At 37.0% G+C, this 14,378-nt stretch overlaps 4 protein-coding genes across 4 annotated transcripts; all 4 read right to left on the bottom strand.

Moving 5' to 3' along the window:
• Nucleotides 1-207: 207 nt before the first annotated feature.
• On the bottom strand, nucleotides 208-867 carry LOC110762521 (uncharacterized). The gene has a single exon (XM_021965172.2). It carries the CDS (start codon nucleotides 802-804, stop codon nucleotides 208-210), a length of 597 nt encoding a protein of 198 aa, XP_021820864.2. The 5' UTR covers nucleotides 805-867.
• Nucleotides 868-2,020: 1,153 nt separating this feature from the next.
• LOC110762490 (late embryogenesis abundant protein At1g64065-like) lies at nucleotides 2,021-2,458 on the bottom strand. Its single transcript, XM_021965135.1, has one exon. It carries the CDS (start codon nucleotides 2,456-2,458, stop codon nucleotides 2,021-2,023), a length of 438 nt encoding a protein of 145 aa, XP_021820827.1.
• Nucleotides 2,459-2,764: 306 nt separating this feature from the next.
• On the bottom strand, nucleotides 2,765-3,601 carry LOC110762520 (uncharacterized). Its single transcript, XM_021965171.2, has one exon. The coding sequence runs from the start codon at nucleotides 3,502-3,504 to the stop codon at nucleotides 2,920-2,922; it is 585 nt and encodes a 194-aa protein (XP_021820863.2). The 5' UTR covers nucleotides 3,505-3,601; the 3' UTR covers nucleotides 2,765-2,919.
• Nucleotides 3,602-11,030: 7,429 nt separating this feature from the next.
• LOC110762464 (uncharacterized) lies at nucleotides 11,031-11,906 on the bottom strand. Its single transcript, XM_021965107.2, has one exon. The coding sequence runs from the start codon at nucleotides 11,785-11,787 to the stop codon at nucleotides 11,206-11,208; it is 582 nt and encodes a 193-aa protein (XP_021820799.1). The 5' UTR covers nucleotides 11,788-11,906; the 3' UTR covers nucleotides 11,031-11,205.
• Between the last annotated feature and the right edge of the window lie 2,472 nt (nucleotides 11,907-14,378).

The raw sequence follows: 14,378 nt of genomic DNA, 5'->3' as shown, positions 1-14,378 counted from the left end.
AACGGAATCCGCTCACAGAAGGAATATTACCATTGTATATTCAATGAAAAAATAAGAACAAAAGAAGAACAGGGGAGTGGTAAAGAAAACAAATCCAATCGCCACACAGATACAAAGAATAAAAAGAATAAGAGTCGTCACAGATCAAGAACTAGCTAGTCGAAATCCAAACGCTGAAGATGCATCCTGGATGCTTAGCTACTCCGCTCATTTGCACTGTAAAGATTTGAGAGTCTTGGCTGCCACATCAAAAGCTATGGTACAGTTCATGTTGGTAGCCTTTTTCTTCTTCATTATGAACATAATTGCAACTTTTCCATTCAATCTGCCTACGCTGTTGAGCGTCAACACCCCACTGCTCAATTCGCTGCCCAGATTTGAACCAGTTAATAAATTTGAACTCAAAGTCACCTCCACATTTCTTTTTATGGTCGAAAGCCATCCAGCCTTGCCCTTTTCAATATTAATTACTCCCACAGTCGCGCCTTGGTATTGAAACGTGACATTGGCAGCATTGAACTTGTAGGAACCCCAGTTGGCTGAGTTCTTGATACTGATTTGGGTTGTGAATTTCATGTCGAATGAAGGCGTTGCCGGGACAGATTCAAAGCTTTGGACGTTGATGTTGCTGCCTAGCCTGAACTTGGGGGTCTTGACTTTCATCACAGTGAGACTCATCGTGGTGATAACTATGATCTGAAACACAACGAAAATAGTAATATATATGGCCATTTTGATTTTCTTCTGGCGTTTCAGCTCATCAGAGGATTGCAAAGATTCTGCATCATTTGTTTTCCAAGCCATGTTGATTTCTTTTAGTGGAAGGAAGTAAAGCTTCAAAATAAAATGCTCTGCTTTTTCTCTGTTTCGGTCTGTAAAATATGAACTGATGAGTAAGTGTATTGATTGTGAGAATATTGGTGAGTGCTGTGTGGTATTTATAGACAATTTGGTCAATGAAACTTAATTGCCATTGACACAAACTAAACATCTCTTCAATCAGATTGTGCAAACACTAGATTAACACGCTGTAGAAGACAACATTTTGAAGGAAGTTGAGGTTCCACACCAAAACCAATTGGCAATGGGAGGAGTAGCCCAACTCCTTATAAACCCAGACCAGGTCCTTTAACTTTTCAATGGGAGACAGACACTCTCAACACATTCCACAAACAACTAAATATAGGTATATCACACTTGCTCAATTCATTTTACACTTTAGAGTCTAGACACCCAAACATCAAAAGAACATTTTCCAGTTCAAAGCTTTCCAGGAAATCAAAGAATGCTGGCTGACAAAACCCATTGGCACCAGCAAATGGAAATCCAAAAAGTGATGGAGAGTCTTTGCAATCCACTGATGAGCTAAAGCGCCAGAAGAGTCAATGCAGGCACTGCGACGTACCAAGTCCTGGCTGTGGGGCAAGTTGTTATTCCTGAATCCTATATCAAGGCTGGAATGCGTTCCACCAAAAAGATTGATTTCACAGTGAGTTTGAATTCAAACGCATTGCCGAACAGTTCCAATTCTGGCAGTGAGTTGAGGAATGGGGTCTTGATGCTAAGCAGCCAAGCTAAATTGACTGGAGAGGTGGAATTGATATTTATCATGAAGAAGAGGAAGTCTTCCACATGGACTGCACCATAGCATTTGATTTTTTTTTTTGGTCAACAAAGATATCATAAAAGCCAAACGGCAAAGGCCCAAAGGGGAGCCAAACCCAACCAAACAAACAGGACAGACACACAAAACCAAAGAACTAAAAACACCAAAAGAACAAAACAAACGAAAAAACCACACAACAGAGGATTAAGCACCAGGCGGAGGGCAAGGAAGACCATCCCCTTCCTGGCAAGCGAGGCAACGGCATCCGCACTAGCTCTTGGGAGTGATCAAGACTAATTGGATCATTTTATTATTTCATTATTCTTTGGTATATATTTTTCTTCTTTGAGGGAAACTTGGATTTGTTGTAGAACTATAATATTACTTTGGTTTTTAGTTACAAGGCCATTGTTGTTATTTTAACTTAAGCTCATTGCTAAGCCTGGCACCATCTAATAGTACCCCAGCTGATCTCACTTCAATGGTCACATTCATTATCCTTGTCTTCCTAGCACTGGCTCTTGCTTTGGTTATGTCTCCATTGCCCACTATGACACCCCCATATGTGACATTAGCTCTGCTGGGATCAAACCTAAAATGCCCAAAATTCTTGTTCCTCACTGCAACTTCAGCAACCAGGGTAATGTTGAAGAAGGGTTCATCTGAAGCACAGTAGTCTTGGATTGCCACAGATCTCGCCCTGACCGTAGGAGTTTCAGTTGGCATCGGGAATAATCCAAAAGCCAGTGTGATTAAGGTTTGGAACACAGCAAACGCAGCAATATATGCATAACATTTCATGTTGTGCATTTTCTTAGGTACTAATATGGGGAACTTGTCAGGCTCCATCATGGCTGTTGGTCAATTGGGTATCAGAACTGGAGATTTCTTTGCAATATATAGAGTCAAGTGAGGCCCCCTGGAGCTTTTATTTGTTTTACATCGTAGCCTAGCTGCAGCATTTGGGCAATTGTCATGTTTACAATGATCCAGTCTCCATGTCAAGAACATATCCCATCAATGAGGCGCACAACCATCATTTAGAAATACGTATGACTTGAGGATTTTCTTGCACCCACCATTAGAGAAGAATCGGGCACTTCAAAGAAGCAGACTATAAATAAGTAAATATCAAAGAAATAAATAAGTACAGGGGAGTGGTAACGAAAACAAATATATCATTATAACTCTATAATAAATCCGATCGCCACACAGATACAAAGAATAAAAAGAATAAGAAAAGTCACAAATCAACAACTAGCTAGTCGCAATCCAAAAGCTGAAGATGAAGCCTGGATGCTTAGCTACTCCGCTCATTTGCATTGTAAAGATTTGAGGGTCTTGGCTGCCACATCAAAAGCTATGGTGCAGTTCATGTTGGTAGCCTTCTTCTTCTTCATTATGAACATAATTGCAACTTTTCCATTCAATCTGCCTACACTGTTGAGCGTCAACACCCCACTGCTCAATTCGCTGCCCAGATTTGAACCAGTTAATACATTTGAACTCAAAGTCACCTCCACATTTCTTTTTATGGTCGAAAGCCATCCAGCCTTGCCCTTTTCGATATTAATTACTCCCACAGTCGCTCCTTGGTATTGAAATGTGACATTGCCAGCATTGAACTTGTAGGAACCCCAGTTGGCTGAGTTCTTTATACTGATTGGGGTTGTGAATTTCATGTCGAATGAAGGCGTTGCCGGGACAGATTCAAAGCTTTGGACGTTGATGTTGCTGCCTAGCCTGAACTTGGGGGTCTTAACTTTCATGACAGTGAGACTCATTGTGGTGATAACTATGATCTGAAACACAACGAAAATAGTAATATATATGGCCATTTTGATTTTCTTCTGGCGTTTCAGCTCATCAGCGGAATGCAAAGATTCTGCATCACCCATGTTGATTTCTTTTAATGGAAGGAAGGAAGGAAAGCTTCAAAAGAAAATGCTCTGGTTTTTCTCTGTTTTGCTCTGTAAAATATGAAGTGATGAGAAAGTGTATTGATTGTGAGAATGCTGGCGGGTGCTGTGTGGTATATATAGACAACTTGGTTAATGACTTAATTGGAGGAATAATATCGAGAGTATAAACTTCCTGGCAATTGGAATCAAAACGCGGGAATAACTGGATTGTAGTTTTATTGACTTCTAGAGCCCTTCTTCTAGATATTTGAGAACGTGACTTGAAACCCTATTATACTATTGTATATTCTGCTGCGCATATTGAACCTTTGAAGATAAGTATAGAATAAGAGAAAGCTCCGAGGGCTTTAAAGACTTTACCTTCCACACAAACAAATATCTGTATGTCTCATTACAAAGTCCAAGTTCCTCAAAGTTATCGGGCCTCTCTAGAAGACTATAAGTCAAAACCTCTAACTATGCGCCTCTGGTTATATTTTGGCATTTCCAGGAAAGAAACTTAAATGCCATTGACACAAACTAAACACTAAATGCAGCGAGCAGCATAAGCCAACGTATAATCTTAAAGTATTTTTATTTTATTTCGTTTAATTCACGCACACTGATTCAGGAATATTCTTTATTTCCAGACCGGATTGTGATAAAATGGTATCAGCGCCCAAGAATTAGATACCCCTAGGGAAGAAATGTGACCTAATTTTAGTAAATTTTGAGGAAGAAATTTTTTTTAAAGAGGGTAGATTGTGAGAACCTTTTTTTTTTATATATAAAAGAAACTATATATATATATTTGAAAGAAATATTCATACTACATATTAATTATTTATTAATATGGCTTTTCCTTATTTAATATTTTTTATGAAGACCTAAATGTTATAAAATCTTAAGCCCTAGTATGAGATTATTCATTTAGGTGAAAGATGGCACCATTCTTGTTTTCCACATGTAGAGACTTGGGATTGGTTTTAATCAAATCATCATTGTCATGCCACCTTGCATGCTAGTAACAAGTGGTGTTGTGATATCATTGGCCAAAGGGGGATAAGTCACATTATTCCCTTACTTTTCTATCTTATCTTTTCGTGGTTTAAAATATTGTATATATAAATATTATTTGGTTGCATCTGTAGCCTCTCCTATAAGTATCATCCTTCCTTACTTCAATCATTCATTCCAATTCTTTAAGAATAAATTTGTACCATGAAGTAGTGTTTAAGAGAGAGAGAGAGAGAGAGAGACAAGATGAAGAACGTGTGTGTTTGTCTTGTAATATTTCATACTTATTATGGTGAATGGTTTATGTTATGTGTTCTAAAAGTTCTTATTTCTTGATAAATGTGAAAATCATGGATTATCATGGATTTATTATATTTACAAATCTCTCTCTATTTTCAAGTCAATCATGTTTAATTTGTGCAATATTGCACACAATATATATTATTTGGAGTTTTTGTGAAGTACGTACTATTTATGGAACATGAAAACTTCAGTGACAGGGTATTCGAAGGATAAATATACCAGTTAGGGACATAGGGCAGTGACGCCAATAGGGGTCACGTATTGGGTACAATTTGTGAACGATAACCAAGATATGTAATGATGTGTGTTGGGCGTGAATTTTTGTGATATGATTTGGATTGTGTATCTTTTTATTATATTTTCTAGAGTGTGTAAAATGACATTGCTTGACTCATATATTACATAATCTACTCACTGAGCGGTGGTTTGCTCATCCCTTACCTATTTTGTTTTTCATATCAATTAGTGGGCAAGACAAAGACGAAATCAGAGAAGTTGGATTAGTTTAGAGTGATAAAGTTTTTGTACACTTGTAAGATCATTATTATTTTTTTATACAAGGGTAATGTATTTTAACCAATTTTTCAGTATTTTTTTTTTATTTCATTCAATTCACACACCCTGATTCAGGAATATTCTTTATTTCGGGACCGGGCGTGACATAATTAGTATTTAAATATTTTACTAATTTCATAAATTACTTAATAAATAGTAATTAATTATTTTAAATTATTTTGTCGATTTTTAAAAAAAAATTATACAAAATTAGTTTATTTAGTTTAATATTTGACCCTCTCTAGCCCCGCCGCCAAACTTCTCCAGCCTGGCCGCCAAACTTCTCCAGCCCGGCCGCAACTCTTCAAGCCTAGCCTCTACTCTTCTCAATTCTGGCCACTCTTCAATCCCAGCCGCAACTCATCAAGCCCGGCCACGACTCTTCAAGCCAGGCCACTACTCTTCCAACTCGGCCACTACTCTTCCAGTCTTTTTGTGTTTTTAAAGGGTGCTTGGGTTGGGTGAATTTTCACCACCCCCAAACAGGATCAAATGACAAAGACATTGTTTAGAAAAAGATCTTTTCCCCCATATGAAATGAAAATTGGATTCATGTAACAAGAGAAAGGTTTCTCATTCCTTAGTCAGAAAGATATGTGGCCATGAAACAGGGATTAAGTGGAACAGAATTGACTAGGCGGTAGAATCATGGAAACACATGTTTCTTCCATATTTTGGACCTTAGCTCCATGGAACAATATATTAACTACTGATGAAACATGGAAGAATTGAAATCTTAGATCAAAACATTATGTATGGATGGTATGAACTACCTAAACAATAACTCTATGAAGATATAGTAATGCTATGAATGACCCAGTATCGAATACTCGTAATAATATCAACAAAAGAACATTCTCATGTGCTTCTAGACATGTTGAGCTCCGCATATTCTTGTACAATCAAAGGGGGTCGATTCCGTGGTGGCTAACTGGGCTTTTTCCTTGATCAAATCAGATCATCTAGCCTTCTTATTATCCAAAAGTCAGTCGAATCGGGTTGAACAACAGGGGGTTCCACTTGTAAGGGTTGTGGCTTGTGAATAATGAGAGAATTTGAGGCAACCCCTTCTTTGGGGCGTTAGAGCATTGAGAGAACCTTTCCCTAGTACGAGAGGACCGGGAAGGACGCACCTCAAGTGTACCACTTATCGTGCCCACAGTAAACTCCCAAGTAAATACCATAATAAAATAAAGTATATATTTCTTTTATGATTTCATTCTAACCCTTTCAATTTATTTAGATTCAATTTAAATTAGAATTGGTGTGTACCTAAGCACCGCCCTGTCAAAGCGGAAGCCGAGTGTTCGAGCCCCGTCAGTCCCGACGAATCCAAATCAAATAAAAATATATATCAATTCATCTCTCTATTTTATTTTATTTTTAAAAGAAATATAACGAGCATAATTTAATTCCAACGGGATGTGGAAATGATATACTTGTTTGTACCAAAAATTGGATTTTTGCCTAAAATGGTAGATAATTTTCCATGGACATCAAAGTGGCCAAAATATGGCTAGACACGCATTGCTGCAGTCAGATGGAGTGGGCCCAAAATTCAAATTCAGCGCTCAAATCAAGTTTCATCCTCCTCGAAAGTTGTTCATCTCTACGTCTACTGCAACATATCCAAATTTGGGTTTATTTGGACAAATGTGGAGTCCTAAGAGCTGAAAACACCAGATGCACAGCGCCAGCAAAAAGCTTATAGCAGCAATTCGGGCCTAATTTCAATGCTCTAATGAATTGTCTTTCTTCATGAAAGTTTTGCATTAGAACGTCTACTGTAACATATCCAAACTTGGGATCATTTGGATAAATGTGGAATCCTCGCAACATCAAACATCAGAAGCATACCAGCAACAGCAAAAGCTGAAAACAGTGGCAATTCGGGCCTAATTATGGCCCGATTCGGGCCAGCTTCCAGTCCTCATATGAACATTCGTTCTTCATGAAAGTTATTCATTTGGATGTCTACTACGACATATCCGAATTTGGCGTCATTTGCGCAGGTATTGAATCTTCAGAGCATTAATCATGATTTTTGTTCGTGAGAACAGTCTGTGACAACCAGTCAGGTGTAACCATGCTAAAACCAGATTTTCTATTGCTCAAAAGGAATTAAGTTCTTCATGAATGTTGTTCCTACTTATGTGGAGAACAACATATCCGAAATTGGCAGCAATTGGATCAACCTAGCATTCCCAGTTTATTACGCATCAAGGCATGTTCAGAGGAGAAACTCAGTGGCTGCAAATCAAGTTTCACTTTATCAATGGAGGGACTTCATCACCAGTGAGTTGATTCAGAGAAAAATAAAGTGAAGATGTGGTAGATGGAAATAATTTAATATTCTCTGTGATGAATGTTGTGTAGATACAGCTGCACCAAAATGGATTAAGCTGCATCCTCAACTTGTGATACTCGCAAGTGCACGAACCGTTGGTAGTATAGCATATGTAAGTGCGAGGTCGATTCCACAGGGATTGGTGATTGAATGATCCAATTTAGTTTTCCTACACAAAATAGAAACAAAAACAAAGAACATAAAACAAGGAAGAAAGAAATAAGTAACTCAAGCAAATAAGTTCCCAAGTTCAATTTAGATTAATGGATTGATTCTAGCTAAAGTATGATTAAGCCATGGTGTGTGGTCATAACCTTGTGTTCCTAATTCCCTAATTTGATCATTTGTTGTCTAACCTAAAACTAAGCATTATGAACCCATTAAGCATAGAAGAACATTTTAAACAACCAAGTATGTATCTAATCCCTGTTGTCGAATGTCCATACATACTCTTCCTATTCATAGTTCAATTCGAATTAAAGCATGGTGTATACTCTTAATTCAAACCAAGATAGCTAACATGCAAGCCTAAATGGTGATCAATCATTCAAACTAGCATATTAACTTATAAGCATAATGAATAAGAACAAAAACCATAATTGAAACTTGGAAACTAATTCAACTTGAAAACTTAAGGAAAGAATTTACATTACAAAGAAAAATAAATTACAACTAAGAAGAAAAAGGAAAGCTAGAATTGAGAACTAGAAAGCAAAATTAAGAGAATTTGAGGGAGAGAAGGGAAGGGAGCTCTAGAGAAGTGTTTGAGAGCTCCCCCCCTTGGGGTGTGTTTACAAGCTTAGAGAACTTCCCTATTTATAGGCCTAGGGAAAGTGAAAATCTGAATTCAATATGGCTAATGCATACCACACTTGTTTTATAAAATCTGAAATGGTTGATGCACTTGTATTAGAAAATCTAAATTGGGTGATGCACTTGTATTAGAAAATCTTGAATTGGTTGATGCACTTCACCAATAGATCCCACCAGCAGCCCTAGCTCATCTTCATGTCACCATGACCAAGCTTCCAACCAGAAATGATAGCTCATACCTAGCTCACCATGACCAAGCATCCAACCAGCACATGCTGAGGTCAGCATGACCAGCAACTTCAAGGGCTTACAACTTGGGCTTCTCTTAATCAAATTAGGACTTTAAGCACTCGAAATTGAAGTTCAGAATGTCTTCTTTCCAACCATATGTTATTTGGGCCAATCCAAGGTCGGAGGAAGAAGTTAAGGCCGAAACAAATTGCTAACTCATTTTCCGCGCTGATAAGATCCATCCTGAGCATGGTTCTGTGTTTGCTAGGTAACGGACTTCAGATTTATCCAATGGGGCTGAATTTTGGATATGTTATAGTACACACCAATTGGAACAACTTTCATGAAGAATGTGGCCTCATTCGAGCTATGTAGGTTGTTGAAACAAAGCTTGCAATATGACCTACGGAACTGGACTGGCAGGGGGCTGTAGCCAAAATGAGTTTGTCTTTAAGCTCTTCATCCATTCATCCAAATTAGGCCTTAACATGCTTGAATTGCATGAATTATGCTCTCTAAAGCCATCATTATTACCTAAAGCTCAATGAACTGAAAGATAAACACAAAAAGGATTAAAAGCACAAGTTTAACTCAAAAACATAACCAAATCATAAGCTAGAAGGGTACAAAATGATATACAATTATGAACCGATCAATGAAGAATATTAAAACAAAGCCAAAGCCCAACATACACGTAAAAAGTCTACACCAAGATTGAAAGAAGAATAAAATAATATGCAAGTGGGCTTAAAGAATGAATAAATAAAGAAGTAGAGATTGTGGTCATTATCTCTACATTTCCTTTTGTCTTTTAGTCAACTACTTTTGGCTGTCACTCTCCAATCAATGGCAAGTGGACTAATACTTTGGATTTCTTTAAGTCTAACAGTGACAACTTCTGTCAAATCACATCAAAGCCTCTTAGCAACTTTTTTGGATTTACTTGTATTTTCAGCAACCCACTCACCAAAACCAATGGCAAGTGGGTACTTCAAATTGACTGCTGGTCCACTCAACGACTTCCATTCTCTATAAATTGAAGGAGAAATCATCAGCAAAAGACACACAACTCAACCAACAAAAACCAAACTCAACGTCTATAAACCCAACTCAAAAGCTTGAAATAGCCTTCCTTTTTCATTCTCTGAATTTCCCAGTTGACAACTCCTGAGGAATTTTCTTTATTTTGCTCTGCCAACTCTTGGTATGATATTTCCTTGTACAAGATTGAATAGAGAAATCTTCAATCTCCATTTTAATTTCATGTGCCAGGTCTGAATAGAGAAATCTTCAGGTTGTGTTGTTCCTTTTTTTTTAAGTTGTCTGAATAGAGAAATCTTCCGATAAACTTCTGTCATTTCCATTACCGTTCAATTTTAGCTTCTGTCAAGTTATCATTTTTGCACTAGATGAATATTGAAGTCCTCTTAACTGAGGCATAGAAAAGAACCTTGTATTGGGCCAGTTCCCCACCCAATCCACAATCGATTGATTAAAGTCAATATCGGTGCGCATTTTTCAGTCTTACCGTTTTCAATCTGTTGGAGTTTTTCACTGCCAACAGTGGCACGCCTTCGCAATCACAACAAGCAAACTCCACGGCCAAACACCACGCAAATGGCCGGCGAGTCCTTTTCGGGGTAAACAATACTTAATGTTGAAAGGTCATTGAAGGGGTGTCGTTCGGCTATACAATGGATGTCGTTCGACCATTGACAGGCTAACGTCCGGTCATCGAATGGGTACCAGTTCACCATAGCAGGGCTGTTGTTTAGTCATTGACAAGGTGGCGATTTGCCATCTAAGAGGTGTCGTTTGGCCATTGAAGGGTGGTCATCGGAAAGGACATGGGTTGAGACTAAGGACATGGACTATAACTAAGAACATGAGATGTGATTAGAGGCCCAAACAGAAGAACTTGGGGACTTTCGAATTAACTCAGGAGTAAACAGTCCAACAAGGTCCTACACTTTTTTGTGACATTCTTCCTTGCTTAATTGGCTACTAGGTTTGATAAAAAGAAAAAATTGGCTACTAGGTTACAATTGCTTGTACTAAAAAACTAAAAATAAAAATAAAAAAATGGCTACTGAGTTTTTCCGTAAAAATTATACTAAATTTCACTTTTAATCCCAGTAATTTAAGTGAAGTTTCATGAAGAATCTTATAATTTTGATTTGTCAGATTATGCCAGTGTTGATTATAAGTGTAGAACATCCCAATTCAATGCATTTGTTGACGAAAATGGCATCCAAAATTCTATCAAATCAAGCAAATTATTAATTGATAACGAAAACATTATTATAACTCTATAACAAATCCAATCGCCACACAGATACAAAGAATGAAAAGAATATGAAAAGCCACAAATCAAAAACTAACTAGTCGCATCCAAATGCTGAAGATACAGCCTGGATGCTTAGCTACTTCGCTCACTTGCATTCTAAAGATCTGAGCGCCTTGGCTGCCACATCAAAGGCAATAGTGCAGTTCATGTTGGCAGCCTTCTTCTTCTTCATGATGAACATAATTGCAACTTTTCCATTCAATCTTCCTACGCTGTTGAGCGTCAAGACCCCGCTGCTCAAATCACTTCCAAGATTTGAATTAGTTATTGCAGTTGAATTCAAACTCACCTCCGCATTTCTTTTTATGGTCGAAAGCCATCCAGCCTTGCCCTTTACGACATCAATTACTGCCAAAGTCGCGCCTCGGTATTGAAACGTGATATTGGCAGCATTGAACTTGTAGGAACCCCAGTTGGCTGAGTTCTTGATCTTGATTTGGGTTGTGAATTTGGTGTCAAATGAAGGCGTTGCCGAGACAGATTCAAAGCTTTGGACGTTGATGTTGCCCAGCCTAAACCTGGGGTTCTTAACTTTCATCACAGTGAGACTCATTGCCGTGATAACTATGATCTGAAACACAACGAAAATAGTAATATAGATGGCCAATTTGATTTTCTTCTGGCGTTTCAGCTCATCAGCGGAATGCAAAGATTCTGCATCACCCATGTTGATTTCTTTTAGTTGAAGGAAGGAAAGCTTCAAAAGAAAATGCTCTGGTTTTTCTCTGTTTCGCTCTGTAAAATATGAAGTGATGAGAAAGTGTATTGATTGTGAGAATGTTGGTGAGGGCTGTGTGGTATTTATAGACAATCTGGTTAATAAGTTAGTTGCAGGAATAATATGGAGGGTGTAAACTTCCTGGAAATTGGAATCAAAACGCGCGAATAATTAATTGGGTTGTAATTTATTGACTTCTAGAAGCCTTACTATTATTTGAGAACGTGACTTGAAACGTTATTATACTATTATAGATTTGCTGCGCGTATTGACCCTTTGAAAATGTGAAACTGATAAGGAAGAGAAAAAACAAGACTTTTCTCTTTGTAAGCTATGTCATGGCATTGGCATTGCCATAAAAACTTCATCTCACACAGATTATTATTGTTGTGAGCTCCTCATGGGAATGATTTGACCCTCTCTAGTCTCTAGAAGGCTACAAGTCAAAACCTCAAAACCATGCGCATTTGGTTACATTTTGGCATTTCCAGGAAAGAAATTTCAGTTGCATTGACACAAAGTAAACCACTATTCAATCAGATTGTCCAAAGTTCCGAACCGTTTCTTTCCTTTTCTTTCTCTGGTGGCTTGTAAATTTGTAAAGAACACTCCTTTTACAATCAATCACTTATGTGGCCAAATAAACTCATATACAAGAGGTCGTGAAAATTAATCGTTGCCTTAGAAAACCTGAAGAACCGGTTTTCAGAAAGGTTTGATGAGAACCAAATATGTACACATCTGTATGCTTACAAGATTTTTTTTTTTTTCCGTTCGAAAACAAGGATTGAATACAAAAAATGGAGAATATGTACCAATTTGAAATAAACCCCAAATGTTGGAGAATATATCATTGAAGAATTTTATGTAGTTAACCCTAAATTATAGGGAGATTCACTATTATACCCGATATAGGGGCCCAAATTATATAAAAAAACACTATATGAAATGGACTTTAGAAACACACCCAAAGCCCATTTACAACATAACAAAGAGGCTTTTAACTTCTTATAAATTACAAAACTGCCATCAATTTCTTAAAACAAGCTCAACCCCAAAACCTCATAAAAATACCCAAAACACTCAATAGGGTATCAAACTAATTTAATAATCAAAATTAAATTCAATAAGGTCAGCTGTCATTTTTTGGGTTTTTTTTTTGGTTTGTTTATAGAAATTAAATGGTGTAAGGTTTATCTATATTATTAATGCTAAAAATGGGCATATGACTAAATATCTCTAAATTATATTCATCGTCCCACATTTTTGGACTTGAACCAGCTCAACTGGACCAGTTTAGATTCCTTCTTTCTTTTTGGGTGGGGTACTCTTGAGGTTTTACATTCATAATACGTAGCCAATGCCGACCCTGGACAAGGGTGAGCCGTGTGACGGCCCTAGGCCCATTGTCCAAGGGACCCATTTTTTTTCCTTTTAATATATGTATTTTTTTAGGAAATATATGTATTATATGTTACTGATATTGAATTAATTTTTTGTTTATCTTATCTTAATTTAGTTTTATGAACATTTTAACTTTAAAATATACAAATTCGGAAAACAAAATTTTGTTTCATAAATATGAACGAATTGTGGGTATTTATCGAGTTTTCAAATTTTTTTTTGGGGGGTTGGATATGATTTAGATTAATTAATACTAGCCTCTCCAGAAGTGCGGAGGCTTTTTTAAAAAAATTTTAATTTATTTTAGAATTAAAAAGATAATGGGTAGTTGTGTTCCATAAAAATAGGATCCATTATCTTATTTTTCTTTTAATTTTATTTTTTTTAATATGAAAAAACGTGAATTTACCATATTATCCTCATTTAATTAATAATTTCAATTTTTAATGTTTGCATTAACCAATAGCATTTTCTGGTATTTTGAATGTTTTACCATTCTCTGCCTTTTGTTTTATATATATAGATTAACACTTTGATCATTGGATCTTCTTTTACTGTTAGGTTTATTTAGACTAAATCTAAGGATGGGAGTGAAAGTTATAAAACCTTGCAAAGACTTATAAGGAGTTGGGCTATTTCCCCCATAGTCAATTGATTTTGGGATAGAACCTCAATTTCCTTCTGGAGGTAACCGTTAGGTTTTCATTTCAAAAAATATTTTGAATTATGTTATTCGATCGCAACGGTCAGATCATCTCAGCGTAAAACAAAGTTAAAGATGTCTTGCTAGTTGCGGACCAAAAATGTTGTTGATGCTAACGTGTGATGGTCTGATTTTCTCCCTCCCTTTCACATAGATTCGGTCCGCTATTAAGTGAAAACCACCATTTGGGTTGAACGGGAATCATTTTTGCTAGTTTGCCCGAACTGTAATAGATCTTAAATTTTGGCCTGCTCCAAACATGCATTGGGTTGGAGATGGCCTGGAAAGGGATTGATTGGTTGATACTAAATACCAATAATTTACAATACTTTTCAAAGATTATCGACTCAAATTCGATCAAATGTCGACTAAATAGAGTTTAGACTTGTGGGTTTTAAAGAAGGGGAAAGAAAAACATTTGGGGATTGTCAAG

Source organism: Prunus avium, chromosome 5 (genome assembly GCF_965620075.1).
Source record: "Prunus avium chromosome 5, drPruAviu1.hap1.1, whole genome shotgun sequence".
NCBI lineage: Eukaryota > Viridiplantae > Streptophyta > Magnoliopsida > Rosales > Rosaceae > Prunus > Prunus avium.
The sequence above is the reverse complement of the archived record's forward strand: the minus strand, read 5'-3'. Positions and strand labels throughout refer to the sequence as shown.